Raw genomic sequence first — 27841 nt, forward strand, 5'->3', positions numbered from 1 at the left:
TTATGCTGGCTTCTAGGACTCTGGATTTAGTCTGTCTACACTCAAGACTTATTCTAGGGCAGACTTTGAATTACAAGCCAGCCATATACCCTGAGTAGGAACACAAACATGACACAAATATGACACTTAGAAGTGTCAAATTGGCATTTGTTTTTAACTGCAACAACTGGAAGATTCTGTGAAAGACCAGAAACCCTTAAGCCTGTTAGAGCTGCTCACAGTCTATGTCTACCAAAATCCAAGCTCATTAAGAATATGTAATCAATAGAATTACTTCTTCTCAAGAAAGCATGCTTGTGCACCAGCCACAAGTTTGTAAAGCTAATCTAATTTATGAAATGCTATTCCATGAGCTCAGTATTAAGACATTATTTATTTGGACTAATAAAATTCTGATGAATGAATCAAATAAGGATGTCCTCTAGCTTATTCTTCCATGAAAAACAGCCAGTAACTGGATAAACACACACTGACAGAGCCCCAGTGACCCCAGGAATTAGTTTTGCCTGCAGGTCAGTTATGTGGATCAGCTGGAAAGAGAGAAGGGGCCCGAATGGGTACACACCTGGCTCCTTGTCCTTAATACCCAAGACAACCATCACATTGGAGAATCTTACATACAATATTTAAAACCCTAAATTTGCCCAAAGTCACAGAGCTAGGAGGTGGCTGGACCAGAGCAGGACTCCCACCTGTCTGTCTGTCTGTCTGTCTGACCAAAGCTCTTGCCATTTCCAGCAACACCTGACTGCCTCTCCTTGTGCTCAGGATGTAAGAAAAACACATTCCTCACACGGCTTCCTCCAGAGAAATCCATTTCACCATGACTGCTTTTCTCAGAAACCTCCTTCAGTCTAATAAACCCCAAGTCATAGAGTGCAGTGACTGATCCATTGTACTGTAATAATTACCCATAATATGTGCAGACACAAAAAGAGATCAATAACAAGAGTAGTCAGACAATAAATTGGACTGATGATCATCCACAAGGAAGTAAAGGGTAGGTGGAAGGTATTTAAGGAAAAACCCAGGAAAGATAAATAAATGCCAAGTCTAGGCTGTCAGTCTAGCACTCCCTTCTGTTCATCCAGTCCCCCACTCAGCTGCTGACTGTGCCTGGGTGCCTGTTACTGGTTACTGGGTGTTACTGGGTGCCTGGGTGTTACTGTTACTGGGTTCCTTTCATTTAAAATGCATTGACTGCACAAAGTGTGCACACGTGGTCCCAATTTCATCCCCGGCGACAATGCATAGCCATACCTAAGCCTCACATGAGAGCAGTTCTGTATCCTGGACTGAGCCCTGAGTGGGTGGAAGTTCACTTCTTTCACCGGCCAGAAGTGATCTTGGGTAAGTCACTTCCCCTTTCTGAGGCTGAGTTTCTTCATCTAGAACTTGGAGTTGGCAATACCTACCACTGATGAAAGAGGGTTGGTTTGCAGTTCAAATGCTTTCATTTAAAATAAGACAGGATTGACCAATTTAAAATAGCAGTGTTATAAGAAAAATAATCTAACTAATGTAGTCAACGTCATGGCCCATACTGATGCTAGAGGTAGTGGGAGGCTAAGTGACCAAGTGTCAGGAGAAGGGCTTGAGTAAGGACACAGCCTGAGAAGGGAAGCTCAGGAGACCCAAGTCTGGAAAAGAAGGCGACATCGTTATTCTGAAAGATATACAAGTCGCAGTCTTTTAAAGCTAACTCCTGAGGCTACAGACTTGAGTTCCAGATGGCAGTGTAAGCATAATATGACTGCAGGATGGTCAGAGGAGCACTGGTTAGGGCTTGCCTGGCAGCTCAAACAGCCTATGTCTTTGGCTATGAGTACAGACAGACTGGCTTTTTAGAAAGAGCTGAGTTAGCTCCCTCAGGGCCAAGGTCATCATGGTCCATCCAGAACTGCAATTCCTCAAACCCTGTCTGATATGTTCACTGTTGGGATCCCTTAAAGCCCTGGTCTTAAAGCAAATCACTGTGGTTTTGGTATCCCTGTGAGTGACTCAGTAAATCCAACTCCACTTTTAACCAAATTCTCATTACTTCTTCTCTTGCAGGATACAACTTAGAGAGGGAAGATCTTTCTTCAAATTTAAGGTAGCTTAGAGGGACTTTGTGGAGAAGGTAATGGCAACTCACTCCAGTACTCTTGCCTGGAAAATCCCATGGATGGAGGAGCCTGGTAGGCTGCAGTCCATGAGGTCGCTAAGAGTCGGACACAACTGAGCAACTTCACTTTCACTTTTCACTTTCATGCATTGGAGAAGGAAATGGCAACCCACTCCAGTGTTCTTTCCTGGAGAATCCCAGGGACAGGGGAGCCTGGTGGGCTGCCGTCTATGGGGTCTCTGGGTCAGACACAACTGAAGCGACTTAGCAGCAGCAGCAGAGGGACTTGGGCACCCCATGAGTGCCCAAGAAGACTCTTGAGGGCCCCTGGGACTGCAAGGAGATCAAACCAGTCTATCCTAAAGGAAATCAGTCCTGAATATTCATTGGAAGGACTGAAGATGAAACTAAAACTCCACTACTTTGGCCACCTGATGTGAAACAGCAAACTCATTGGAAAAGACCCTGATGCTGGGAAAGATTGAAGGCAGGAGGAGAAGAGGACAACAGATGATGAGATGGTTGGATGGCATCATGGACTCCATGGACATGAGTTTGAGAAAGCTTCAGGAGTTGGTGATGGACAGGGAAGCCTGGCATGCTGCAGTCCATGGGGTCACAAAGGGTTGGACACGACTGAGTGACTGAACTGACTGAGCTTAGTTGGGGGTGGGGGTAGGTAAGCTTCCTTGGTAGCTTAGCTGGTAAAGAATCCACCTGCAATGCAGGAGACTCCTGTTCGATTCTTGGGTTGGATCCCCTGGAGAGGGGCATGGCTACCCCCTCCAGTATTCTTGCCTGGAGAATCCCCATGGACAGAGGAGCCAGGAGCCCAGCAGGCTATACAGTCCTCAGGGTGGAAAAGCATTGGACACGACTGAGTGACTAAGCCCAGCACAGCTTAGAGGGCCAGTGCTATCCCACCCCCTACTCCCCCAAAAGACCTATATTTATATTCCAGCTCTGTCAGTAAATTATAAGGCACTTAGGAATCTAAGTGCTGTGTTAGGTTCTTTAATATATTATCTAATGTAATGCTTTTAATGATCTAAGGATAATTAACCCCTCCCTCTATATATAATAGAAGAAAAGGAGGCTTAATGAACTCAAGTGATCTGCCCAAAGTCACAATAAACGCCCTTCTACTACTGATACTAACCTTTCAAGACACGTAGGACCAAAAGAAGGAAATACTGTGTGCGGATCAAAGAAAAGGCTTAGCTAACAAGGAAAGTCCTTAGTTTACCGCCTGCTGCTGCTACTGCTGCCAAGTCGCCTCAGTCGTGTTGGACTCTGTGCGACCCCATAGACGGCAGCCCACCAGGATCCCCCGTCCCTGGGATTCTCCAGGCAAGAACACTGGAGTGGGTTGCCATTTCCTTCTCCAATGCATGAAAGTGAAAAGTGAAAGTGAAGTCTCTCAGTCGTGTACGACTCTCTGCGACCCCGTGGACGGTAGCTCACCAGGCTCCTCCGTCCATGGGATTCTCCAGGCAAGAATACTGGAGTGGGTTGCCATTTCCTTCTCCAGGGGATCTTCCCGACCCAGGGATCGAACCCAGGTCTCCTGCATTGCAGGCAGACGCTTTAACCTCTGAGCCACCAGGGAAGCCCTATGAAAGTGAAAAGTGAAAGTGAAAGTGCTCAGTCATGTCCGACTCTGTGCGACCCCATAGATGGCAGCCCACCAGGCTCCCCCGTCCATGGTATTTTCCAGGCAAGAGTACTGGAGTGGGGTACCATTGCCTTCTCCGTAGCATGCGGTAATTCCCAACAAATGATATCTGGTATTAGTAATAGTTCATTACAGGAATCATTAACGAATCACATAGAGTGCATGGTTGCCACTGAAAATTTTTCAGATTCTGGCTATTCATCTCATTCACTCTCTCCATTCATCCAGTGAATCCTATACACTCACTTACTCTTTTTTCCCAGATCATGGAAACTTATTCTTAAATCCATAATCTCATTTATTCTATAAACTCCATAAGGGCGGAGACTTTGTGTCCTCTTCCTCACTATATCCCCAACACCTACAACAGTGCCTGACATTGGTTCAGTCCAGGTCAGTTCAGTTCAGTCATTCGATCGTGTGTGACACTTTGCGTTCAATCGTGTCTGACTCTTTGCGACCCCATGGACTGCAGCACGCCAGTCCTCCCTGTCCGTCACCAACTTCCAGAGCTTACTCAAACTCATGTCCGTTGTGTCCGTGATACCATCCAACCAACTCATCCTCTGTCGTCCCCTTTTCCTCCTGCCTTCAGTCTTTCCCAGCATCACGGTCTTTTCCGATGAGTCAGCTCTTCGCATCAGGTGGCCAAAGTATTGAAGTTTCAGCTTCAACATCAGTCCTTCCAATGAACATTCAGGATTGATTTCCTTTAGGATGGACTGGTTGGATCTCCTTGCAGTCCAAAGGACTCTCAAGAGCTTTCTCCAACACCACAGGTCAAAAGGATCAATTTTTCTGCGCTCAGCTTTCTTTACAGTCCAACTCTATGATCCGTACATGACCACTGGAAAAACCATAGCCTTGACTAGACATTGGTAGTTTTCCTAAGTTAACTGATAGAAGGCAGAAGGCTAATCGGGACTTTTAGCTCTTGCTTTTCACCATTTTCATCAGGACACATAGGCTTACGCAGTCTCAGTCTTAAGAAATCAGATGTGACCCCAGGCAACACCTTTTCCTTCAAGGCACAACCAGATCCTATACAGAGCCTCGGAACCCCAAGGTGGCGGAACCCTAAAGCAGGCGGAACACAGGAGTGCCGGAACCTGAAGGCAACGGAATAGGGAAAGGTGGAACCTCGGATTTAGCGGAACCAAAGTGCGGCGCCCAAGGAGCTACCCGGACTCTGTTTGGAACGGAAGCCAGTGGCCGCCGGCTTCCTGGTTGCGCGGCGGCTCTAAGGGCCCAGTTTAGCCGTGGCGATGTTGCCCTACACCGTGAATTTTAAGGTGTCGGCGCGCACCCTCACCGGGGCCCTCAATGCCCACAACAAAGCGGCGGTGGACTGGTGAGGGCGCCGGGCTCCGAGGCCGCCAGGCTCGGCCAGGAGTCTGTGAGGGGAAGGGGGAAAGAACAAGAGGTTTCATTCCCCTGCTTAATTTGTTCTCTTCAAGACTGGACGCTGCCTTCACACTTTAGAGATTTTCATTTTTAAATGCTGGCTTTCTGTTGTTACTATAAAAGCTGTAAAAACCCCCCATGTGGGAACTTGCCCTGGGTGGATATATTTGCTCTCGTTCTCTCATCTCTTGTTTGTCTTCGCTGTTTCCCCTCACCTTCCTCACCGTCCCCGTTCCCCACTCTTACCCTCTCCTCCCAAGTCTCCGGGCTTCTAGCCCCCATGTCAGTTCCGTTCTTCCCCAGTTCTGTCTTCTTTTTCTCTCATCCCCGTTTCTTAACCTGTATCCATTCAACAATGTGCTGGACGCTGTGCCAGGACCCTGGGCTCTCGCCAGCTCATTTCACCTTTATCTTTTTACTATAAAATGACACCGATAATTAATAACCCAGGCAAATATAAAGCAGACTACTTGTAGCTGTGGCTCCTGGGAAGGTTGGCAAGAGTACAGAAACTTCCTGTTGAGTGTTCATCTTTTTATCTGGTTGGCGGGACCAGTGCTTATCACAGAGCGTGGAGTGTGATCCCACGCACTCTGTGGATGCTCGGGATTCAGGGTTGAGTAAGACGAGGGATAAGCTCTCGAAGACAAACAGACGACCGGAGTCGCTTTGTATGTCTTTACACCTCTACAGGCATATCTGTCAGAACTTAATTTTTTTAATCCGAAAAAAGAAAAAGGAATTTCAACAAGTTTTGTTTTTTAAAGCTTAGCTAGACCTTTTCTATTTAAATGGTAAAATGTAAAGTGCTGGTCTTTGGGCTTACATAATAATTTTATTAATGGTGGTGCCAAGTGGTTAGATTTATCTGTTCTTTAGGATGCCTTTTGGCAAGAAAGAAGTTGTTTTGCTTTGCTTTTAAATGTTAACACTTTTTGTTAGGGGCTGGCAAGGTTTAATTGCTTATGGATGTCATTCGCTTGTGGTAGTGATTGATTCCAATACTGCTCAAACGCTTCAAGTTTTAGAAAAGCATAAAGTGGATGTTGTCAAGGTAAGTCAGATCCTACTTGCACCCTATCATAAATTGTCTGTTCTAAATATCGCTGGAATCTCATTAAAGTCATATGTAGAAATGTTGAGTAGATTTTACATTCTGATTCTCTTAATTGGGGTAGCCTAATATTTCCATATCGGGTTTTCCGAATGGCTCAGTGGTAAACCCACCTGCCAATGCAGGAGTCTCCGGTTTGATCCCTGGGTCAGGAAGATGCCCTGAAAGAGGAAATGGAACCCACTCCAGTATTCTTGCCTGAAGAAATCCATGGACAGAGGAGCCTGGCCCGCCGCAGGCTATGGGGTCACAAAGAGTTGGACAAGACTAAGCACGCATGCATATGCAGTGTCTCCATATATACTTAATGTCGCATCAGTATTGAACTATTAACTGCTAGTTCTTAGGTCATTTTAATGCTAGTGGAAAACACCAATTTTGTCCTGTACTGCACCACTCATTTCACTCATTAGTTTTGAGCATCTAGTATGTGCTAAGAGTATAGAGATGAAAGCCCTCAAGCAATTCATTGTCTAGTGAGGAAGAGTGAGAAGAAAACTCACAAATACAGTGTGGTAAGTGAGACCTCTTTCATACGCTATGGGAAGACAAAGGAACTACAGGTCACCTGGTTGTAGGGATCAGAGGAGGGCTCAGAATTCTCTTCATTTTAGGGACTAGTAGACAGTAGCTGGCTAGGTGAAAAATTAGGAAGTGCACTGCAGGAGAAAAGGAGAATAGACTCGAAAGGAAGCGGTGTGTGTAAAAGATGGCTAAAAGATGGAATACACATGTAATCAGTAGAAGTGAAGAAAGAAGGCAGCCAGAGAAAGTCACCTACCCTGAAAGGTTTATAAGGTTAAGATGGACTTTGGATTTTTAAGTAGGAGATTGATTTGATCATATTTGCATTTTAGAAAAACACTCTGGCAGTAGTGGAGGATCTCTTGGAAAAGGGCAAGACAATGCAATGGGATCATGTAGAACAGTTGTAGTAATTTGGGCAGGAAATCCTTAGGGCCTAAAATAAAGAGACATAAAGGAGTCAGATTTAGGAGCTCTCTAAGAGGTGAACTTGATAGCATTTATAGTAAACAGTCTTAATCGGCAGAATGACTCCAATGCAGGAGCCCCTGGTTTGATGCCTGGGTCAGGAAGATCTGCTGGAGAAGGGATAGGCTACCCACTCCAGTATTTTGGGGCTTCCCTGGTGCCTCAGAAGGTAAAGAATCCTCCTGTAGTATGGGAGACCTGGGTTCATCCCTGGGTTGGGAAGATCCCCTGGAGAAGGGGAACAGCTACCTATTCCACTATTCTGGTCTGGTGAATTCCATGGACAGAGAACCCTGGCAGACAATAGTTCATAGGTTCGCAGAGTTGGACGTGACTGAGCAACTTTCACTTTAGAGGTGAACTTTACAGTGAACAGTCTTAAGGGAGAATCAGAATGACTCGAGGTTTCTGTATGAGTAACTGAATGGTAGTATTGTTTTGATGACATAAGTGTGTGAAGTCAGTGTTTAAGGTGCAAAGTCTGAGACATCTGGGGCAATTGAATTATACTGATCTGAAATTTTAGGAAAGACATTACTATTGGAGATGGAGATCTGGGGTCTTTTATTGGTTGTGAACTGTTTTACTGAGATACTCATACCATAAAATTCACCCATATAAAGCATCATACAGTTCCATGGCTTTCATTATATCCAGAGTTGTGTAGCCATCACCACAATCAATTTTATAACCCCCCAAAGAAACCTTGTACGCCTTAGAAGTTGCCACCTAGCCCCTTTCACTTCATCCCTGGGCAGTCACTAATCTGCTTTCTGTTCTGTAGATTTGTCTGTTCTAGACATTTGAGATGAGTGAGATGGTGCAGCGTGTGCTTGGCGTCTTTCGCCCAGCATAATGTTTTTCAAGATTCATCCATGTCACACAGCTTGTGTCAGTACTCTTCCTTTTTATCACTGAATAATATTCCACTGATACAACATTTATTGATGAATATTTGGCATATCTCACTTTTTAGATATTACGAACAATGCTGCCATGAACATTTGTGCACAGTTTGTCTGTGTGAACCTAGGTTTTCATTTCTCTTGAGTATATGCCTCAAAGTAAAATAGCTGACTCACATGGTAACTATATTTAACTTTTGAGAAACTGCCAGACTGTTTTTTCTCAAAGAGGCTTCAATATTTTACATGCCCATAGCAGTGTATGAGGGCTCTAATTTCTCCTCAAACTCAACATCTGTTATTACTTGTCCTTTTGATTAGAGCCCTCCTAGGAGAAGGCAGTGGCACCCCACTCCAGTACTCTTGCCTGGAAAATCCCATGGATGGAGGAGCCTGGTGGGCTGTAGTCCATGGGGTCGCAAAGAGTCTGAGCAACTGAGCGACTTCACTTTCACTTTTCACTTTCATGCATTGGAGAAGGAAATGGCAACCCACTCCAATGTTCTTGCCTGGAGAATCCCACGGGCGGGGGAACCTGGTGGGCTGCTGTCTCTGGGGTCGCACAGAGTCGGACACGACTGAAGCGACTTAGCAGCAGCAGGGGGAATGAAGTGGTTCTCATTGTGGTTTTGGTTTGTGTTTCCTTAATGGCTAATAGTGTGTAGCATCTTTTCATGTGCTTAGTGGCCATTTGTAGATATTCTTTGAAAAATGTCTACTCATTCCTTTGCCCATTTTAAAATTGTATTTTTAAAAATTTTGGAGTTGAAAGAATTCTTTATGGTTCTAGATGCAAGTCCCTTATCAGATATATGCTTGGCAAATATTTTCTCTCATTCTGTGATAGTGCCCTCTGAAGCACAAAAGTTTTAAATTTTGATGTAGGCTGTAACCAGGAACCATTGCTTTTCCCAGTGTCAAGAAGATTTATACCTTTGTTTTTGTCTAAGGATATTATGATTTTAGCTCTTGTATTTGTGTTTCAGATCCATTTTGAGTTAATTTTCGTATTTAATGTGCAATAGGGAAAAATACAGGGGATTTTTTTTTAATATCTACATGTATCCTATGATCTTGCTAAACTCATTAGATTTAGTAACTTGAGTGTTATTGTTTTGTTTTTCTTACATAGACAGTAATGTTATCTGAAGATAACAGCTTGGATTTTTCACTAATAATCTGATATCTTTTCTTTCTTTTCCTTGTCCCCTTATGTTGATTGGGACCTCTACTACAGTGCTTAGGACTGAGGGAGAATGCCTTTGTCTTACCCTGAGCCTAGGAAAAAAGCGTTTAGTCTTTCATCATCAAGTCTAATGTTAGGTATAGGTTTTGTTTTTTAATTTTTTTGTGTTTTGGGAAGAAATATTATCTCTCCTCCCATTTCTGTCTTTTTTGCATTTCTGGAGTTTTCATTTCTTAGTATAGATCTGTGTTTCAGTCTGGTGTCATATTCCTTTTGGCTAAAGAATTTCCTTCAAGTCTTTGAGGCATGTATCTGGTATTGGTTGATCCTTTCTGATTTTATTTGTCTGAGAAACTGTTTCACCATTCCTTTTTTTTTTTTCTTGTAGTGCTTTAAAGATCACTCCATTATCTCCCAAAGTAATTTTTGTTGTGAAAATTATGCATAATATGTATGCATTGTATCTTTTCTCATCTCCTTATCTTGATTTTCAGCAGTTTGATTATGATGTGTTTAGGTGATTTTTTAAAATATATATATTCAGAGATGGAATTCAAGTACTACACATACATACACACACACACACCCTACAATAATTCTTATCTGTGGTAGTTTTATTCTGTAAAGTTGTTGGAAACACTGAATTAGCAAATACTGAAACACTGATTGATTGCTCCTAGGGGAAATAATGCAGTTGGTTCCTAGTGAGCCTCTAGTTGCAATATTTTCATCAACTGATTGATATATAACCTTGTTTTATATGTGTTTCTGTTAAAAGACATCTTGTTTATTTTATACTGTTGATTTATTATCATTGAACTCACGGCCGACAGCACCATAACTCATGCCTGGACAAAGCTTATTTCATGTGTTTTTTCTGTAATGCATGGCACAGCTTCTTGTGCTTAGGAGCACTAGACAGCACTTGAGCACTGTGCCAGGGACCGTTTTAAACAGTGAAGTCACAACTGGAAGCCCAGAAATGCAAAAACACAGTAGTAAGTAGGCCTCCGAAAAGACATTTGTTTACATTATGAGAACTGACACAAGAGCACCTTGTTCAGCCGCAGCTGGGATGCTCTGGTATGTTGAGTGACTCAGATTTTTCACTGCTCTGCATGTGTCCATTAATGACTATAAAAGTACTGCAAATACTGATTCTACAAATAAAATTGCAAATACATTTTAGCAAGTAGGCAAATTCACAAATACAGATTCTGTAAATAACGAGGAGGGAGAGTATACATACCTTCACTCATGTATAAAGTAAACATATATATACATTCAAACATATATACATGCATATGTGCAGACACACATTTTCATTTTAAAAAAACTCTTGCCTGAGGAAAAGATGTGTCTCGTTAACACTGAAGTTCGGAACACTTTTTAGCCATCTTTTTCATGAATGCTATTAGAATTGATTAGCATGCTTCCCTACCTCAGCATTTTCTCTGAATGTGTTTACTTTTATGTGTACATACATGTGTGTGTCTGTGTACATAGGTATATGCCTATATATTCAAATATAGGTATATGTTTGAAGAGTCTGTGGTGTTAAGTTTGTTAACTAAACACATACTTGAATGTCAGCTGCAGGCACTGTGTTAGGGTCTGGGAATAGAAATGTGAGCAAGGCCCCCATGATCCTACCATATGGAGCAGGACTGGTGATAGGTCAAAACGAAGTAAATAAAATAATTACAGAGTATTACGTGGGAAATGATCCAAAGTAATCAAGTAGGAGCTAAAAAAGGGAGGTTGTGGCTAGGGAAGACCTTGGCTCAGAGGAAGGACTCTGTTTCATTCCTTATTTTGTCAGTGCTCAGGAGTTAACCTGATTTGTGCTGGGATTCTCATATTTTTTATTTTAAAAACTATTAATGTTATTATAAATGTATGATGCATAAATTTATTTTTTTAAGAGAAAAAACTGCTGCAATTTTTTTCCGATTTTATGAGAGGGATACCCAGATTTTTTGTTTGCTTTTGTGTTTTCCTTTTGCAAGATTTTGGTAGCTCAAAGTTGTCTCCTTTTAATTAGAAGAATAGAGTGCAAGAGAAGATTCTTCTTAACAATTTAGGATTTTATGTGTTATGTCAGAATTAGATTTTATGGTCTTTACTGTGATTAGATGATATACCAGTGATCATACCATTTTAAGAGATGGTATTCTGGAATTTTTACCTGACTTCTGCAGATTATTAAGGCTGTGTCTCATTTCTGATATTTTAAAGGCAAGAAAGTTGTGATGTTTTCAAAACTATTTTAGTTGCGACTTAAAAAAAATAATAATAAAAATGTCTGACTTTTGAGGAAGCTAATTTCCTATTTTTGTAATATAAGTGTAGAATGTAGCTTGAGTTCTGGTCAGTGTTTTATGAAAATTATGTATGGTTTACATCCAATGTAAATATTTACTTGATTTGGTTTCTTCTTGATACTAGGTTAAATGGGCCAGGGAAAATTATCATCATAACATTGGCTCACCATATTCCTTGCGCTTAGCTTCTGCTGATGTCAATGGAAAGATCATCGTTTGGGATGTAGCTGCAGGAGTAGCGCAGTGTGAGATCCAAGAGCATGCCAAGCCTATTCAGGGTGAGGAAAGTCGGCGTTCCACTGAGCGTCTGTGTAAATACACTTACTGTTAGAGCGGTTGGTTCTTGTCCCTTTCATTTACTTTCATCACTTCTCAGTTAACTCTTGATTGTGTGTAGCCAGTTCTGTGGATCCGAATCTAGCTTTCTTTTCCCTATCAATATGCTCCTGGGCTTATTTCCTCAGATCTCAATTGATTTGTGCTTTGGTAAAATGCATTCATTTCAGTTGAGCATGATGAGAAAAATTAAGCTCCTTATAAAGGGTCTTGTAGATCTAAGCTACCAGTAAACTCCCCTGAACTGCTCCTTTGAATTAGCCCGCAATGCTTACTTTCTGCTAATAGAGATAAAATGTTATTATCATTTTCATATATCAGTAGATCATTTGTTTGCTTGCTTATGTTACTGACCTAATCAATACAGTATTCCTGGCTTTGACTGAGTGGCTCTCTTGACTGGGTGAATCTTTTAAATGACTGTTTAAAAGATATTTATTGAGTACTTACTGTACCTATTGAACTAGATCTTTATCTTCTCTTTTGTTGTGAAAAAACGTGCAATTCTGTAAAGTCCCAGTAAGTAACTCCACAAAAACATTAGGAGAATCTGACATTGATCATGGCTAGGACAAGTCTTTGACATAAAGTTTTAACTAATGAATAGTGTAAATTGCCTTGTGTTTTCTTTGAGGTAATATTTCAGAGTACTTGGAAATGTTGACCTCTAGATTCTAATGTTCAAGCAGCTCATTTTTATGTAAAGTTAGTTTTCCCTGTCAATCTTGACACATAAACTTGGATGCAACATTGAAGACAAGGGGGGAAGTTAAGATTTTAAGGATTATGAAAACACATACACAACTAGATATAAAGGATACATTAACCAAGTGTTTTAAAGTGGGTGATTTCTGAATTTTGTCTTTATTTATCTGGTCTTTGCAGATGTTCAGTGGTTATGGAATCAAGATGCTTCCCGGGATTTATTGCTTGCTATCCATCCGCCAAATTACATTGTGCTCTGGAATGCAGATACTGGCACCAAACTCTGGAAGAAGAGCTATGCTGATAACATTCTTTCTTTTTCTTTTGATCCTTTTGATCCCTCACATTTAACCTGTGAGTACTAGTTTCTTATGGAAAATGGATTGAGGTATTTGTAATATATATGGTTAATGCTATATACATAAGATACACACACACCCATCATACATCTTAAAACTAGATGCACATCTAGTTCATATCTTTTCAGCTCCTAGGACAGTTACTAAATCATAACCCATATATTTTGCAAGTATTCTGATGATTAGAAATTTAAATCAGCAAGCTAGACCTTCAGTGTATGGAATTTGTGATCAGAATTAGATTAGTCAGAGAATGAGAGAGTTGCTGTGTTATTCTAAGTCAGACTTAATTAAATTTTTTTCCAGGAACATCAAAAGAATCTGAGTCAAGGGTTTCATTTAGTCTGTGGCCAAATTCATTTCTTCCTTTTCAAAATATTGTTCTAATTCATTCCAAGCCTTTTGAGTGCCATAAACAGATGCATGTCAGGAATAGACTAAGCCCAAGGGAGTTTTTTCTTGCAGAGATTGTTTTTGCCAATATACTTTAATGTTTTACTGAGCCACTGATCTAAAAATTAGATTCTAGCCAGATATTTTTGTGACCAAATTATTTAGAAAATATTTTTTATTCAGTTATCCAACAAATATTTCTTGAGCTTTTACTTACTGTATGCCAGGAGTGTTCTGGGAGCCTGGAATATATCAGTAAACCAAGACAAGGATTCTTGCCTTCATAAAGTTTGCATTCTAGTGAGCACGAATTAGGTGATAACCTATAAGCATAATGAATTAGTACACTGCAATGTATTATGAATGGTATAAAAAATAAAACAAGATAAAGGGAGTGGGAGTGGGCTTGTTGTATTAGATAAAGTGGTCAAGGTAGGCTTCATTTTGATATTTGATAAACAACTTCAAAGAGATGAGGGAATCTACTATGGTAAAGAATGTTTTCCCTGGATTTGAATGACTCAAAATTCCAACTTGTATCCTCCAATATTTATTGAGGGGTATGTGAGTTGATGGAGGGACAGAAGGTCAGACAAGTAGAAATTAAAATGGGAAACACAGCTGTATAAATAACTGCAATAGGGTGTGTTTAGGCTTTGTATGTGTAAATGTGTATATGTGAACATATGTGTGCACTCACTAGGTTGCTATGGAAGGCAGTGCTGTGAAGGCATTATGTGCTTTGAGGAGAGCAGGCTTAGCTGACAGAGTCAGGGAGTGAGGACATCACAAAAGGAGGGGACAGACTTCGACCTTGAAGGATGCCTTCTATAATCTGAAATGGAGACAAAGCTTCAGGTTAATTTACTGCATCTCTGTAATTTAGTTGATGAAAGCACGAAATTTCAAAGCATCAGTTGACCTAACATCTTTGATTTGCTCATTGAATGTGCTGGGGTTGTCATAATTCTTGAATGGTTTGTCCCCTGTCTTTAAAGCAGCCTCACTCATTGCCAAGAGCCAGGGTAGATAAGATTTTTATGATCAGATAGAAGTCAATGGCACCCACTCCAGTACTCTTGCCTGGAAAATCCCATGGATGGAGGAGCCTGGTGGGCTGCAGTCCATGGGGTTTCGAGGAGTCAGACACGACTGAGCACTTCACTTTCACTTTCGTGTATTGGAGAAGGAAATGGCAACCCACTCCAGTGTCTTTGCCTGGAGAATCCCAGGGACGGGGGAGCCTGGTGGGCTGCCATCTATGGGATTGCACAGAGTCGGACACGACTGAAGCGACTTAGCAGCAGCAGCAGCAGATGTTAGTTGGCCCCAGTTGTGAGGGGGATTATTTTTTCAGTCATAAAAAGGCATAAAATATTTCTGTTTCCTGTACACTTAGTAAGCCACTGTTGGCACTTTTACTCTAGATATTAAGTGAAAACACTCTTCGCACATCCCAAGCTTCAGTTGGACACTCAAGAAGAAAAAGGAAGTAAATTTAGACAGAGCAACTCATGATAATGAGAAAAAATTAGTATCAACAAGTTAAATATTTGAATTTGCCAAGTGTGATATGAAGAACCTCGTATATGGGTTTTTTTCTCTCTTCTGTGAATTTTATGTTCTGAAAGTCTTTGGATTTTGAAGTTATGAGATATAATGAGGAAAGGTTTCTAATGAAAGTCTGTACACTGAATTTATTTGGAAGAACAAACATTTGTTCTTTCTGCCAGTAACCTTCTGATATCTTTTTAATATAAAACATTAATTTTGAGTGCTGAGCTTGGAGGCCTCTGATGAATTGTAATGGACCACCTGTTTCCGTTTAACTTGGAGAACATTCCCGTTATGTTATGTCTGCATAACACTGCCAGTTCCTTATTATTAAAATTATCATTACCTTGCTCTCAAAAATGTATTGGAATAAAACTCTATGCTAAACTTGATTAAACTTTAATCAGAGTTTCACTTCTCTCAGTACAGTACTCACCAGCGAGGGCATTGTATTCATCTCAGATTTCTCTCCATCCAAGCCTCCCTCAGGCCCTGGGAAAAAAGTTTACATATCCAGTCCGCACTCCAGCCCAGCTCACAACAAGCTGGCTGCAGCCACAGGGGCCAAGAAGGCTCTTAATAAAGTGAAAATCTTAATCACTCAAGAGAAACCTAGGTAAGTTGCAAGTATAAAACTAGCAGCAACATTCGTGTAATTCAGTGTTCATCTATTCATTGAAAATATCATTTTTGGAGATGTATTAAGATTGATTTTCTTCTTCATGTTACCCTTTCTTGTTTCTAATTTTGAATTTGTAAAAAGGAAAAATATTTTTTGTTTCCTCCTCTAAGAAGAGATTTAGCACTTAGCATGGTTCCTTTGTTACCAGTAATGCAGTAAACAACCCCCACTAGTTTTCAGTGAACATCTTTGACTCCTGAAAGTGAGAGAGAACGATTCTAAGGTGGGGGCCACTGAACACATTAAAAATTGGGGGGCAAAAGCTGGATTATGATTTTAAATACATTTTCCTGACTTAAATGCTGTGTAATGTCATTAGCCAGTAAAATATAAATGTTTTTCTTCTGCATGTAAAGATGGTTTCCCATAGTGGTTAAGGGCCAAGATTCTAGGGGAACTGTAGCTCTGTGACTTGGAGTATATTTTAATCTTTCTCAGATTTCACTCTTCCAACAGCCAAGATAGTGTGTTAAAGGGTTTCATAGGGCTGTTATAAAGATTAATAGATTCAGAAACTTAAGTCCTTATCATAGTATCTGATACTTACTAAGCATTCTTTTGGTAAATGCTATATTTTTGTTTATTTCAGAAATTTCAACTGAATAAAATTTTATTTTGAAGGACTAATTTTATGCATTAAAAATAGATTTCTATTTTTTTCCCAGTGCTGTGGTTCTTATATTTTTATTGCTTTGGTAGTTTTTTGGAATTCATTTTAAAAATGCTTTTATTTTTAATATACTACGATTATTCTATCTAGACTTTGTGGGTAATTACCTGAAAAATGTAGTAAAATACAAATTGCTTATAAATTCTGAGTTGATATGTAAATATCAGTTTTATATATTAAACCATAGGCTGGTTAAATTTATCCCTAATTTATCCCCCACCCTATGCTGAAACGATTGAAGATTACTCCTTAAGTATCTTGAGAACTTATTTCTTTTTCAGTAATTCTGTATCATAAATAATTGTTTTTAAGCTGCATAGTTTTATAACTTATGACCTACATACTGTATTTTCTCTCATGAATCATATGTTCATCTGTGTGAGGAAATTGAGTCTTACATTGTTTTAAATTTGTTACTTAAGCTTGCCCAACTGGGAAGTGCAGAGCCAGAATTTTAATGCAGTCCACATCCCTCTCCATGGTCCTCTGATCTAACTTTACTTTAAATTTCAAAACCTTAATAAAATTGTTATGTAAAAAGAAGATGGTACATAATTATATGCCCATTCCTATTGAAATAAATATGTAAATTTATTATAAATACAAAGTTGTGATTAAGTATATACAACAATCACAAATTACTGAAATGAGTTTTGAGACTCTTCAACAGTCTTTACAATCCTCATATTGTTTCATCTCTTTTATTTACACAGAAGAAAATTCTGTGGTAAGTGAATAAAATACCCAACTTCGTTCCAAAAAATCTTTAAGACAGCTGAAGAGTGAAGGAAGGCAGAGTAGAGGGAGTGACTTGCTCAAGGCCAGACAGATGGTCCGTTGACTCCTGATCCAGTTCTCTGGCCCTGATTACTCTCAATGCTTTTGTTTTAATCCCAAGGCTTCTTTTCAGCAGTCCGTCTAGTACTTCCGATTACAAAATAAGAATGACAGTACTACCTTATGAGTGCTGTTTAGTATTGTCACTTACCATCTCATATCATAGACTTACTAGTTTACTTTAAACTTTCAGTGATTTAGAAACATATCTCTCCAGCCTATCTATCTAGTGTTATAATTTGGATTTTGGCACAAAGGAGAGATCTAATATTTAGATGCTAGCTCATGTTGGTTATTTCAGGAGACAGTTGTACATTCTCGTTGATGGTTATTATATGAAAAGTACAACATTCAATCCTTTTTTAGCTTTTTCTGATATGAATAAAATCTGATTCATTTTTAAAAATTGAAGTGTAGTTGATTTACAATGCTGTGTTAGTTCCTGATATACAGCAAAGTGATTCACTTATACATATTATATTATATGGAGCCTCCCTAGTGACTCAGACAGTAAAGAATCTGCCTGCAATGCAAGAGACATGGGTTCTATCCCTGGGTTGGGAAGATCCCCTGAGAAGGGAATGGCAACCCACTCTAGTATTCTTGCCTGGAGAACCCCAGGAACTATAGCCTGCCAGGCTCCTCTGTTCATGGGATTGCAAAGAGTCAGACACGACTGAGTGAGTGACTCAGCGCGTGCGTGCACACATGCACACACACTCAGCAAAGTGATTCAGTTATACATGTTACTATTCTTTTTCATATTCTTTTCCATTGTGGTTTATTATAGGATATTGAATCTAGTTCCTTGAGCCATATAGTAGGACCTTGTTTATGTTATATAGAGTAGTTTGTATCTGCTAATCCCAAACTCTTAATTTATCCCTCCCTCACGGCCACCCCACCTTTGGTAACCATAAGTTTGTTTTTGTGTCTGTGGGTCTATATCTGTTTTGTACATATGTTCATGTGTGAGTCTGACTCATTTCTTGATGCCTGAAGTAAATGTTTACTTTTTCCAGTGCAGAATTCATAACTCTCAATGATTGCCTTCAGTTGGCATACCTTCCTTCCAAAAGGAATCACATGTTGCTGCTCTATCCTCGTGAGATTTTAATCCTTGATCTTGAGGTGAATCAGACAGTGGGTGTGATTGCAATAGAGCGAACAGGAGTTCCTTTTCTGCAGGTATCTACAGCTTACAAATTACATCACCAAAAGTTGATTATGAATTATATACAGAAAATAATCTATACTTTTGCATAGTCTTGCAAAAGTCCTTAGTTTCACTTCTTTTCTTTTTATTTAAAGATTGACAATGTTATTTTACATTCCTTATTTTTCTGGACTTCTGATTGGTTTGATTTAACCCTAGAAATCCTTCTGACAGATCTGGAGATAGATACTGAACTATTTAAGTTACACGAATAAAGACAAATTTTTCAGGATTGATGGATTAGGGGATTATATGTGTGCTTTTGTGTTTTTGTTTTTTTTGCCCATATTCTGTAAATATGAGTTTATGAGTCTCACTGTATATATAATTTTAAAATCTATGGTTTTAAAAAATAAATACATCATCTATTTAAAGGTAATTCCCTGCTTTCAACGTGATGGTTTATTTTGCCTACATGAAAATGGTTGTATAACCTTACGTGTTCGAAGATCTTACAGTAGTATTTTCACCACTTCAAATGAGGAACCAGGTAAGTTTATATCTCACAATAATGTTCACTTATTTTTTTTTAGAATTATTTTTTAAAGCTTTATGTGGCAAATACTAGCCAAAGCATGGAGTTAATGATAATCCCAGTTATAGTATGAGACATAAGAAAGCACAAACCCAAGATAATCTCTGGGTATTATAACAGTGCACCTCCTGTATGCAGCAAAAATAGTAGGATTTTGTAATCCCTTTTTGACTGTATCCATGAGCCAAGCACATGTTATCTTTTGTGACTATTTCTTTTACACAAGTCCAACCTTGTATATACCTTTATTATTACACCCCTTTGACTTTTCTTCTGCTTTAGCAAGGAATATCTTAAACCTATGTCACTTCCATGGTAAAGTGACAGAGGGTAATAAGTCTTCAGGGCATTCAGCTGTCTTTTCCAATCTTATCCTGGAGAATAAAACTGATGTCTTTATGGAATGATGTGCTATGTAAAGCTGAAAGTGACTTTCACATCTTTTGTAAAATACAATTATTTTCAGGCTTACTCTTCAGTTTGGTCGCTCAGTCATGTTCGACTCTTTGCAGCCCCATGGACTGCAGCATGCTAGGCTTCCCTGTCCATCACCAACTCCCGGAGCTTGCTCAAACTCATGTCCATAGAGTCGGTGATGCCATCCAGCCATCTCATCCTCTGTTCTCCCCTTCTCCTCCCACCTTCAATCTTTCACAGCATCAGGGTCTTTTCTAGTGAGTCAGTTCTTTGTATCAGGTGGCCAAAGCATTGGAGCTTTGGTGTCAGCATCAGTCCTTCCAATGAATATTCAGTACTGATTTCCCTTATCATTGACTGGTTTGATCTCCCTTCTGTCCAAGGGACTCTCAAGAGTCTTCTCCAACACTATAGTTCAAAAACATCAATTCTTCAGTGCTAAGCCTTCTTTATGGTCCAACTCTCACATCCATAACGTGACTACTGGAAAAACCATAGCTTTGACTAGATGGACCTTTTCAGTAAAGTAATGTTTCTGCTTTTTAATACGCTGTCTAGGTTGGTCATAACTTTCCTTCCAAGGAGTAAGCTTCTTTTAATTTCATGGCTGCAGTCACCATCTGCAGTGATTGTGGAGCCCAAGAAAATAAAGTCTGACACTGTTTCCATTGTTTCCCCATCTATTTGCCATGAAGCGATGGGACTGGGTGCCATGATCTTCATTTTTTAGATGTTGAGTTTTAAGCCATCTTTTTCACTCTCTTCTTTCACTTTCATCAAGAGGCTCTTTAATTCCTCTTCACTTTCTGCCATAAGGATGGTGTCATTTGCATATCTGAGGTTATTGATTCTTCTCCCGCCAGTCTTGATTCCAGCTTATGCTTCATCCAGCCCAACATTTCACATGATGTACTCTGCATATAAGTTAAATAAGCAGGGTGACAATGTACAGCCTTGATGTACTCCTTTCCCAATTTGGGACCAGTTTCTTGTTTCATGTCTGGTTCTAACTGTTGCTTCTTGGCCTGCATACAGATTTCTCAGGAGGCACGTATGGTGGTCTGGTATTCCCATCTCTAAGAATTTTCCACAGTTTGTTGTGATCCACACAGTCAAAGGCTTTCACATAGTCAATGAAGCAGAAGTAGATGTTTTTCTGGAATTCTCTTGCTTTTTCTATGATTCAGTGGATGTCGGCAATTTGATCTCTGGTTCCTCTGCCTTTTCTAAATCCAGCTTAAATATCTGGAAGTTCTCAGTTCATGTACTATTGAAGCCTGGCCTGGGAATTTTGAGCATTACTTTGCTAGTGTGTGAGATGAGTACAATTGTGTGGTAGTTTGAACATTCTTTGGTGTTGCCTTTCTTTGGGATTGGAATGAAAACTGATCTTTTCCAGTCCTGTGGCCACTGCTTTTTCCAAATTTGCTGGCATATTAAGTGCAGCACTTTCACAGCATCATCTTTTAGAATTTGAAATAGCTCAGCTGGAATTCTGTCACCTCCACTAGATTTGTTCATAGTGATCCTTCTAAGGCCCACTTGACTTTGCATTCTAGGATGTCTGGCTCTAGGTGAGTGATCACACCATTGTGATGTAGAGCACAGGAAATTATGATAGGCTACAAGTGGGCTGTTCATTATTTAATCATATATCTGTTGGTCTTTTTTTGAAAGATTTTCTTCATTTAAAAAATATTAAATCTATTTTGATAATTGCTGTTTTGGACACTAAACTTGGTGTGGACAGTCACTAAGTTAATTGTCTTATATCCTGAAGAAATTAGTAATTGTAAACACAGGGAAGCCATTTTTGACAAACTTTGCTTTAGTTGAAGGGATGATGTTCTTTTTGATTGTGGTATTATTTACATTGAAACAAGTAGCAGTGACATGAATATGGTTGCTTTCTAATATTTAAAGAAAACAATACTCTTGTTAAGATCCAGATCCTGTCCAGGAGCTTACCTATGACCTACGAAGCCAGTGTGATGCAATCAGGGTGACAAAAACTGTCCGTCCCTTCAGTATGGTGTGTTGTCCGGTCAATGAGAATGCAGCTGCCCTCATAGTGAGCGATGGGAGGGTCATGATATGGGAACTGAAGTCGGCTGTTTGTAATCGGAATTCACGGAGCAGGTAAATGAACCAATAGGATCTCTTTTTTGTTTTGCTTTGCTTCCCCCCTGCCTTTTTAAGATTGCCAGAATCATATAAAAATAGCAAGGCCTTTTTCTGTAAAAAATATTTAGACATTAGATTATAAGTGGATTATGTAAACCTGCTAGAGATATTTCACTTGTGGTTTAGATTAATGATTAGTATAACAAATGGATAGAATACTATGATCGAAAGTTAGTAGTTTGAGTTACTAACATATGATGCAGACTGTAAACATGTAAGAACTGTCTAATTATTATATCTTTGCAGCAGTTCTGGCCTGTCACCTCTGTATTCACCAGTGTCTTTCTGTGGAATTCCTGGAGGAATCCTACAGAATAAACTCCCAGACCTCTCCTTAGATAACATGATTGGTAAGCCACTTTTTTTCCCCCTTCTGACTTCCATGTTAGGTATACTTTTTGAAGGACAAAATTAATAGTCAGTAATTGTTGTTACTATTAAATCAAAGTTAGTACTTCAGAAAACTAAAATGTAGCTTCGTTCTTTTCTGAATAAACCAGAGGGGTATAAAATAAAATTTATGTGGTCCCTAATAGTTATCTGCTGATTGTCATCGTGATTTTACTTGTCTGTTTCTTCCCGTAGGTTATACGCACCACAAGGGTGGGACAGAGCTTAACTCGGCCTGGCATCCCCAGCACTCAGCACAGGGTGTAGCCCATTCTAGATGTACAATAAATAGTTATTGAAGAAATAATTAACTGAGCTACATTAGAAAAAAATCATCTTCTTGACTTACATTTTCTTATATTTATGTTGGGAATTCTTACTTTCACCAAATATTTATTTGCAAATAAAATATTATTTCAAACTTATCTAGTTATTATAGAGCCAGAATATAGTCAAGGAAGAATGAGGGTTGGTGATTTCAAATATTATACAACTAGGAATTATAAATATGACAAACAGAGTTGACATGTAATTCACTTAAAATTGTGGCCAGTGGTTTATAAAGGATTTTCTTTACCATTATTTGTTATTCCATAATGTAATTAAACATGGACATTATTTACTAGGTTTCTTTTTGTTTGTTTAAATGCTATGAAGATAAATGATATACTAGAAAGAAGAGCGTTAGCTTATTGATCTTAATCAGAGATGACACTTATTGGGGGCTTAGTACTATGTTAAATGCTGTGCCAAATTCTCTACTTAATACCTCGACAACCCTGCGGACTAGGTACTATTATTATTATTTCCATTTTATATATGTGGGAACTAAGACCAGGAGAGATTAAAAAACTTGCCCCAAAGTACACAGCCAGTCAGTGGAAATGTGGTCATAATCATCCCAGTCTGGAGTCTGCTTCTTGGCCATGGCCTTTAATCCTGGCTGCTTCACTGTGACCAAAGCAAGGTTTGACCTCTCCATACCCTGGTATTCTCATAATTCCTGCCAGTTTTGGACTCTTTGTGCTCACTGATGCTAACTTACATACTTAAAATTTTTTCTTTTCGCCTTTCAAACATAAATCCCTATGAAGAAGTTCAGATACATAATTGTTTTGCAAAATTTATTTTATCAGTAACATAATTTTCTGAGTTAATTGACCCTGTCTTCACTTAATATAAACTATTAAAGTGAAAAGAATTATGAACACACATGCACAGAACTAATCAGTAATATGAAGCCCATAGGAGTTTGAAATTTCATGCTGTTTAGGTATCTAAGTGATATAAATTACATTTTTGGGGGGACAGAATGGTACAGATTGTATAGCAGTTCTTGACAATGTTGTTGATTTGAAAGTATTAAATAATTAAATCTTTGTTACTTGAAAACATTTTAATTAAAACTTTAAATTAAACTTTCAATTTGAAATTCACTATGTACTTAGTGATAATTGAAAGCAATTCAGTTAAGTACAGAGGTCTGATTGATATTCATTGAATAAAGGCTGTTGCTTATTAAGGCCTAATCTGCCCTACTTTGTGAATCACTTCACGTAGAAAATGCTGGATGAGAAATATGCAGTTTCCTGGAATCAGCTCTAAGCTGCCAAAAGTTGGTAAACATGGCACCTACTTGTTGCCATTGCTTTAGACCCCATCTTTGTTACTAAAAATGAGTATCGGTTGTATGGCTTATCCTAAGGGATCGTTTATTCAGATTGATCCTTTTTTTGTGTATATCTTACTGATTTTATAATAGCATTTTACTAAAACAACTTGACGGGTTTAAGAGGTTTGTTTAGAATCCCATCACCCACTCTAAATAATTATTTACATTTTTCCTTTTCACAATATGTGTATATGTGTGTGTACATATATATATGTATATATATATATGTACACACACATGCTCTAATATGTGCTTGTGCTCAGTCTTGTCCAACTCTTTGTCACCCTGTAGACTGTAGCCAGCCAGGCTTTTCTGCCCATGGAATTTTCCAGGCAAGAATACTGGAGTGGGATGCCATTTGCTACTCCAGGGAATCTTTCCGACCCAGGGGGTTGAACCTGCATCTCTTGTGTCTTCTGCATGGACAGGTGGATTGTTTACCAGTAGCACCACCTGTGATAAACACACATGCACATACACTCACACGTATTCTTGTGTGATAACTTTATCCCAGGCTTTTGGTGGTGCTAGTGGTAAAGAGCCTGTCTGCCAGTGCAGGAGACAAAAGGGACACAGGTTCGATCCCTGGGTGGGAAGATCCCCTGGAGAAGGACATGGCAACCCACTGTAGTGTTCTTGCCTGGAGAATGCCATGGACAGAGGAGCCTGGTGGGCTGTAGTCCATAGCGTCAGAGAGAGTTGGACAGGACTGAAGCAACTTAACACATACAAAGGAAGAAATATTTTAAACCCTTATCAGTGAGTTAAAGTTTCAATTTTGCTGCACTCTTTGTTGTCACATTTTGTTGTTGTTCAGTTGCAAAGTCACGTCTGACTGTGACCCCATGGACTGCAAAAAGCCAGGCTTCCCTGTCCTTCACTATCTCCCTGAGTTTACTCAAACTCATGTCCATTGAGTTGGTGATTCCACCTAGGCTTCTCATCCTCTGTCATCCCCTTCTCCTCCTGCCCTCAATCTTTCCCAGCATCAGGGTCTTTTCCAGTGAGTCAACTCTTCGCATCAGGTCGCCAAAGTATTGGAGCTTCAGCTTCAGCATCAGTCTTTGCAGTGAATATTCAGAGTTGATTTCCTTTAGGTTTGACTGGTTTGAGCTCTTTGAGCCTATTTGTGATTACCAATTTTATGTGCACTTTAAAGAGCATCAAATCAAAACATAACCCTTAAGGAAGGCAGTGAGACAGGAATATGCTATAATCTGTCATGTACAGAAACTGTTCTCTAACCCTAGTCCTTCTCGATTTGCCTTTGATGCCCTGAAGCCAGCAACTTTGGCTAAAACAGTGTTTCTTAGAAGACCAAGGCCCCTGCATTATGGATAGCAATACTCTGGAGTAATTTAACCTTTGAGATATTAGATGATGCAAATTAAGTCCCGTAGCTAAATAAGACCCAGTGTATAGCTACGCCCCCAGAGTGTTACTTGACATCTGAAGAGTACTTCCACTGTGAAGTTCCTTTAGATTTTAAGATCGGCATATGTTGCAGTTAATGTATTTTTTTGTTGTTTGTTTTATCACAAACCAGGGCAGAGTGCAATTGCTGGGGAAGAACATCCCAAAGGCTCCGTTCTGCAGGAAGTGCAGCTCAAGTTCCTGCTAACAGGTCTGCTCTCAGGACTGCCCTCCCCACAGTTCGCTATCCGGATGTGCCCCCCATTGACCACAAAAAACATCAAGATGTATCAGCCGTTGCTTGCTGTTGGTGAGTTCTTGTTTTAACTCTTAATGTCTATTTTACATTTTTAATACATTAAAGTTTCCTGATTATTAGAAAAGCCTGTATTCTCCTTTAGAATGCTTTAAATGGAGGAAGAAGCTCCATGAAATTGTGTAAATACTCATCTTGAAATGCTTTTTTCCCCTCTCCTGTTAATCTTTTTAAATCACAACACTCATTCACTGGTGGCAGATGACAGAGATTCTGACACCATGGATGTGTTTCTGAAAGGTCAGGAGGGTAGTTCCTGTGTGATGCTGAAACCAGACTGCTTGTCTTTTCTTGGACCATCTCAAGCTCTCCTGTACACGTCATTTTGTTTTGAGTTTTTGTTAACTAATAATGTGGTCAAAGTTAATATTTAGTTACAGCAAGAATCTATATTTGCTACGAATTGTAGGTTAAATCTGGTTTTATTTTGTTCAAAGTGGCTCTTGTGTTTGTAAACTAAAAATTTGCCTTCTGGGTTGAAATTGCAATTTTTATGTTTTAGATTTTTTAAAAATTGGTCTGGGTTTCAGCTTACTGTCACAGTAATTTCATGGTAATATGATTAACCTGGTTTCTTTTACAGAGAAAACCCAATTTTAATTTGCTTTTAAGTATATAAGGTTAAAAATTCATTTCTCTGAAATTTTGAAAAATAGAATATTTGTTTGAAATTGTCATTACTTTTCTTAAGATGCTATTGGTTTGACTTCTGTTTTTTCCCAGTTCTCTAAACAAGTGATATGTGATTCTTTTGTTTTTTTTCCTAAAATGAAAATCTGATCACATGTATCTTGCAGCCCTTGTGTCTTAGCTCAGTGGCTGGCTTGTGAGACCTAATGGCTCATTTGAGTATTACTGTTTGGTGGTACTGTTATTTCCACATTTTTTTCCATTATCATTTTTTGAAAGTGATTTGAATTTAAGATTTGGTGATCTGTGCTTATAGGTATCCAGATTTATATAAATACAGATAGATGTTTAATTTTTGCTCTAGAAACTATTGATTCATATTAAACCTCTTATTGAAATTTCAGTTGGAATTTGTCAATGTATATAGAATGTATGTCTCTGAATGTCATTATGCCTAATTTGTCAATTAGGATTTTATTAATTTCTTGGTGAAAATTATGTCTTGAGATAGTGAGGTAATAAGAGTTGATCAGAATCTGAGATTTCCATTGTAGAATAAGCTATATTATAGTGGTATATAGTGAATAGCAAGTCATTTATTGAATTTAGTATAATAGCAAAGTAAAAGCGAAAAATATATGTGCCTGAAGTCTTGCAGAGTCATTAGGAAACACAAACAGAGCTCAGCTGGATTTACTTCTCCTTCTAGGGCCTGTAAATCATAGTTTCAACATCAAAATGTGCAGAATATAGAAATCATATAATTATTTTGAACATTTGCTAATTGAAAAGTTTGAGTAATTTAGATATTTTCTCAGGACTAGAACTAGAAGATATTGTGGCATAGGTAATAAATATAAAGTTATAATACCATATTTCTCTCAAATAGTTTTACAAGAAATTTCTGAAGCTTTATTCAGCAAGTTAGCCAAGATTGGAATTTGCCTAGCATTTTTAAAAATGCTGGGTTGGGAAGATCCCCTGGAGAAGGGAAAGGCGACCCACTCCAGTATTCTGGCCTGGAGAATTCCATGGACTGTATAGTCCATGGGGTCGCAAAGAGTCAGACACAACTGAGTGACTTTCTCTTTCACTTTCACATTATTATATTATTATTTCTACAATCTGTTGCTTTGTATAAATCCATTAATTCTTTCAGTCATATGTAATGAGAAAGTGATTGTGCAACCACTAACATTGTTCACTTTTCTTGCTTCACTTATGAAAACATATTAAGGGCTGAAACATTAATTTCTGAAGAAAATATTACTTTCTCAAGTGGCCATGTCCCTTCTAATTAAATTTTAGACCGATTACATGAGACTGTGAAAAGCTTTAGGTATAATGATCACTACAAATCATAATACAGTGATTACAGTAATAATAATAATCATATCCTTACATGGTGCTGAGTGTTGTACTAAGTGTTTTACACATACGTTTCTCATTTAATCCCCAGTGAATAAGTAGATTTGCAGTGCATGCAAGAAAACTGCAAGAGTGTAGGGCAGAGCCAGGGCTTAAACTTTGGCTTCTTTAACTATAAAATCCACAGTTAGCCACTGTACTTTATCATCGCTTTATGATGTATTTAATGTTAAAGACAGAGCAAAAAATCTTTGTAAAGAAGAGTTCTGCACAGTTGTGTTTTTGAGGACCAGTTATAATAAACATTCAAAAAGCTTAAGAAAGTGCATCAAATTTTGTGTGTATTGAATTAGATTTTGCTGTTTCTGGGTTTAGGTAAGATTACAGAGTCCATGGAACTTCCCTAGTAGCTCAGCTGGTAAAGAATCTGCCTGCAATACAGGAGGCCCTGGTTCG

At 39.0% G+C, this 27841-nt stretch overlaps 1 protein-coding gene across 9 annotated transcripts in view; it reads left to right on the forward strand.

The window, feature by feature from the left end:
- Positions 1–4931: 4931 nt before the first annotated feature.
- Positions 4932–27841, forward strand: part of WDR11 (WD repeat domain 11) — a 54810-nt gene continuing 31900 nt past the window's right edge. For 2 of the 9 annotated variants that reach the window (XM_069567816.1, XM_069567818.1), the window contains exons 1-10: positions 4932–5133; positions 6129–6240; positions 11833–11986; positions 12930–13103; positions 15485–15671; positions 18267–18432; positions 18836–18950; positions 21356–21551; positions 21843–21946; positions 25205–25381. In XM_069567816.1, coding sequence (XP_069423917.1) covers positions 5048–5133; positions 6129–6240; positions 11833–11986; positions 12930–13103; positions 15485–15671; positions 18267–18432; positions 18836–18950; positions 21356–21551; positions 21843–21946; positions 25205–25381 — 1471 coding nt within the window. In that variant the 5' untranslated portion in view covers positions 4932–5047. Of the gene's footprint in view, positions 5134–6128; positions 6241–11832; positions 11987–12929; positions 13104–15479; positions 15672–18266; positions 18433–18835; positions 18951–21355; positions 21552–21842; positions 21947–25204; positions 25382–27841 lie in introns of all 9 variants that reach the window. The other 7 variants (XM_069567817.1, XM_069567819.1, XM_069567825.1 and 4 more) reach the window with 6 other exon arrangements.

Source organism: Ovis canadensis, chromosome 22 (genome assembly GCF_042477335.2).
Source record: "Ovis canadensis isolate MfBH-ARS-UI-01 breed Bighorn chromosome 22, ARS-UI_OviCan_v2, whole genome shotgun sequence".
NCBI classification, from domain to species: Eukaryota; Metazoa; Chordata; class Mammalia; order Artiodactyla; family Bovidae; genus Ovis; species Ovis canadensis.